General features: G+C 43.0%; 1 protein-coding gene across 1 annotated transcript; it reads right to left on the bottom strand.

Annotated features, from left to right (window-relative positions):
- Nucleotides 1-1,074: 1,074 nt before the first annotated feature.
- Nucleotides 1,075-2,500, bottom strand: LOC128423322 (uncharacterized). Its single transcript, XM_053408366.1, has 2 exons — nucleotides 2,447-2,500; nucleotides 1,075-2,190 (listed from the first exon to the last, which is right to left on the bottom strand). Exon 2 carries the CDS (start codon nucleotides 2,125-2,127, stop codon nucleotides 1,300-1,302), a length of 828 nt encoding a protein of 275 aa, XP_053264341.1. The 5' UTR covers nucleotides 2,128-2,190; nucleotides 2,447-2,500; the 3' UTR covers nucleotides 1,075-1,299.
- Between the last annotated feature and the right edge of the window lie 1,684 nt (nucleotides 2,501-4,184).

Genomic DNA, 4,184 nt, shown 5'->3' with positions numbered 1-4,184 from the left:
TCTCAGCAGTTTAACCATATCAAAAGATGCATGTAAATATATTATTTGGAGAGGGATTAAATTAGCATTAAAGTGTTTATTTAAATACATATTATGAAATGTTTTCTTTAAAATAGATCAGAGACAGAATGGAACAGAATTATGGGATAGGCCCACTTTTGTAATTATGTGAATGTGACATGGGATTGGAAGCAGACACATTCCTCTCTTGACTCCCAGTAAGTTAGCAAAAATGTATAAGACAGGTACAAATATCTGTTGGAAATGTAAAGAAAGGGAAGTCACCTTTTATCATATGTAGAGGTCTTGAAAGGTGGTAAAAGCATTCTGGGAAATGATATATAATGAGATTAAAAAAACGTTTTAATTAACTTTTGAAAGAAAAAAAAACACACACACAACAACCAGATGCTTAGGAATTATAGATGCAGATATTCCAAGGGAGCAGGAAATACTTTTAATGTATGCGATGACAGCCACCTGGATGTTATTAGCCCAGAGATGGAAAGAAGATAAAGTCCGTACCAGAGAAGAATGGCAAATTAAACTGTTGGACTATGCGAAACTGCCTAGAAAGCTCAGGAACCAAGAAGACCAAAATGTTAACAAAGAATGGGGGGGAAATTATAATTTATCTTAGAGACTACAGTAAGCAGGTGAAAACGTTAGCGGGATTGCACTAACACTTATAATGTAGCAAGTACTATGGAGATACAGTGGTACTTCTGGTTACGAACTTAAATCGTTCTGGAGGTCCGTTCTTAACCTGAAACCGTTCTTAACCTGAGGTACCACTTCAGCTAATGGGGCCTCCTGCTGCCGCCGGCGCACAATTTCTGTTCTCATCCTGAGGTAAAGTTCTTAACCCAAGGTACTACTTCCGGGTTATCGGTGTCTGTAACCCAAAGTGTTTGAAACCCAAGGTGTTTGTAACCCGGGGTACCACTGTAATAGAGTTATATAAAATATGGATATTGAAAAAGATGCAGTAGAAAAGATTAATAGGACCCACTGAGGGGAAGGCGGGAAGTCCAGAGATTTGGAGGAATCTTTAAATAATAATAATAATAATAATAATAATAATAATAATAATAATAATATTTTATTTATACCCCGCCCTCCCCAGCCAAGGCCGGGCTCAGAGCGGCTTACAAGCAATAATAAAAACAAGATGAATGATTACAACTTAAAAACAAAAATAAAATACAACATTAAAATAATGGAACATTAAAATATTAAAATGTAGCCTCATCGCAGGAGGAGAAGGAAAGGAAAAAAGAAAGAGAGGGAGGGAGGGAATCAAATTGGCTCCAAGCCAAAGGCCAGGTGGAACAACTCTGTCTTACAGGCCCTGCGGAAAGAAATCAGATCCTGCAGGGCCCTGGTCTCATGAGGCAGAGCGTTCCACCAGGCTAGAGCCAGAGTTGAAAAGGCCCTGGCTCTGGTTGAAGCCAATCTAACTTCCTTAGGGCCTGGGACCACTAGGGTGTTGTTATTTATGGACCTTGAGGCTCTCCGTGGGGCATACCAGGAGAGGCGGTCCCGTAGGTACAAGGGTCCTAGGCCGTGAAGGGCTTTAAAGGTCAAAAGCAGCACCTTAAATCTGACCCTGTACTCCACCGGGAGCCAGTGCAGCTTGAAAAGCACTGGGTGAATATGCTCCCATGGCAGAGACCCCGTGAGGAGCCTTGCTGCAGCATTCTGTACCCGCTGGAGTTTCTGGGACAGCTTCAAGGGCAGCGCCGCGTAGAGCGAATTACAGTAGTCAAGCCTGGAGATGACCGTCGCATGGATCACTGTGGCCAGGTCGGGGCGGGAAAGGTAAGGGACCAACTGCTTGATGCGGCGAAGGTGGAAAAATGTCGCCTTGGCTGTTGCTGTAACTTGCGCCTCCATGGAAAGGGAGGCATCAAGGATTACACCCAAACCCTTAACGGAAGGCAATGGCACTAATTGGGCCCCCACAAGAGAAGGGAGTTGGTCCCTCATCCCCATGCCATCCCGACCTAGCCATAGGACCTCTGTCTTCGAAGAATTTAGTTTCAATCGGCTCCCACGAAACCATCCAGCCACAGCTTCCAAGCATCTGGTCAGTGTGTTCGGGGCCGAGTCGGTGTGGCCATCCATCAGCAGATAGAGCTGAGTGTCATCAGCATATTGGTGACAGCCCAGCCCAAAGCTCCGGATAATCTGGGCAAGGGGGCGCATAAAGATGTTAAAAAGCATCGGAGAGAGAATTGCGCGCTGCAGCACTCCACACACCAAGGAGTGGTGCGATGACATTTCCCTCCCTAGTGCCACCCTCTGTCCCCGACCAGAGATAAAAGAGCACAACCAGTTACGGGCTATGCCCTGTATCCCCACGTCTGCGAGACGGTGGTCCAGAAGATCATGATCGACCATGTCAAAGGCTGCTGACAAATCTAAAAGGATCAGCAGTCCTGACCCGCCTCGATCCAGTTTTCTACGGAGATCATCTGTTAGGGCAACCAGAGCCGTCTCCATCCCAAAACCAGGACGGAAACCGGACTGAAATGGATCTAATGCCGATGTTTCCTCCAGACACCTACCAAGCTGTTCAGCAACCGCTCTCTCAATTACCTTACCCAGGTATGGAAGATTTGAAACTGGGATGTATATGGTTGCATTGTTATAATTTTATACTTGTAAAATAAATAAATAAATAAATAAATAAATTTTTTAAAAGGAATTAAACAGATTTCTCTACCTAAATGTCCATGTGACATATCCAAGCATATCCCCATTTTCATTTGTGAAATGCTGGGAGAGTGTCATCATATACTTTCCATTTTCATATACAAATTTCTTTGCTATCTGTATTTTATTTATTTATAAAAATATTTATATATAAAATAGCAATGTGGCGTACAATATACACAATCAAACTTAAAATAATGTTAATGCAACACCATGATTAAAATGACTGGCTAATCAATAGAGTTTAAACAGCTACATAGGCTGTTGACATAAAAAGATCTTCAAGAGATGCCTTAAAGTCAATAATGAGGATGGCAGCCAAATTTCTTCTGGAAGGATATTCCACAGCAACATTAAATGCCTGGCTTCTAGTTGAAGCCACTCAGATTTCTGAAAAAACGGGAGACATCTAACAGTCTTCCTCCACATGATCTCAGGGATTGAGCTGGGATATAAGGAGTGAGGTTGTCCTTAAGATATCCTGGACCTAAGCTGTTTTGGCCTTTGTATATTAACACAAGAGTTGTGAACCTGGCCCAGTAGTATACTGTTATACATTTGCACCCACCCACCCAACCCTAGACATTAATAAATGGTAGGAGTTTGATTATTTGGGATGTGAAGGGAGAAATATAAGTTGCAGAGGAATTCCTGAGCTAGCCTATGCAAAAAAACGACCTAGCCAAGCTAGGGCCATTAAGAAACAATACAGGGCCATCGAAGTCCATTAGCAATGCAAGAGAACTGTCCAGTCCCTTTGTTCCAAAGTTCCAACAGAGACAGTGGGGTTGGAAGGTTCTCAGGGTAACTGAGTGGGAGGTGATGGGAAAAGGGAGTTTTTTAGCATGGTCTTCTCGGGAGGGGGGGAAGTGGAGGAGGAGGAGAGAGAGAAAACTGAGATCCATCTTGGGCAGGTTGGCTGAAGGCTGGCTGCACTGCTGTGGGAGACAAGCCCCTCTTGAAATGACCATGCTGTAAGATCTGGACTCCCTCCATTTACAACAGTCTCCGCTGTGTCTCAATTCTGGGTAGGGGCCTGGAACCCTCATGGATCTTGCAGAGAGTGGGGGGTGACACACAATTTTGTAACAATATTTTATTTTGCCTCACAATGCCTGTAAGAGGTACTGCACAACTCTTCTCATTTCTCCCCCGCTACCCTCCTATTTTTACCCATTAGCATTCCCGCTGAGGTATACTAATTAATCTGCATCAGATTTTTTTTCTCCTTATAATATTATTATAGTACTCTTGGTCACTGTGTAAATCTCATTAGTTTAGTGATTAGGAGCCAAGATCATTTCAGGCATGAAAGAAAGCGCCTATCAAATGCACAGCAATTGCCACAAAATTATTATAGATTGGCCTTTTCTTTCCTTTTTTTAATAAAAAAAACGGTTGGTAAAAATGGTACATCTCTGCACCTGAGGGTATGATACACAAACACACATCCTTCAGCTGAAACA

This window comes from Podarcis raffonei, chromosome 11 (genome assembly GCF_027172205.1).
Source record: "Podarcis raffonei isolate rPodRaf1 chromosome 11, rPodRaf1.pri, whole genome shotgun sequence".
Lineage (NCBI taxonomy): Eukaryota > Metazoa > Chordata > Lepidosauria > Squamata > Lacertidae > Podarcis > Podarcis raffonei.
This window is presented reverse-complemented; position numbering and strand designations above follow the sequence as displayed.

Coding starts and splice junctions, on each gene's coding strand:
- LOC128423322 (XM_053408366.1), bottom strand. CDS start 2,127: ATGGATGGCCACACCGACTCGGCCCCGAACACACTGACCAGATGCTTG.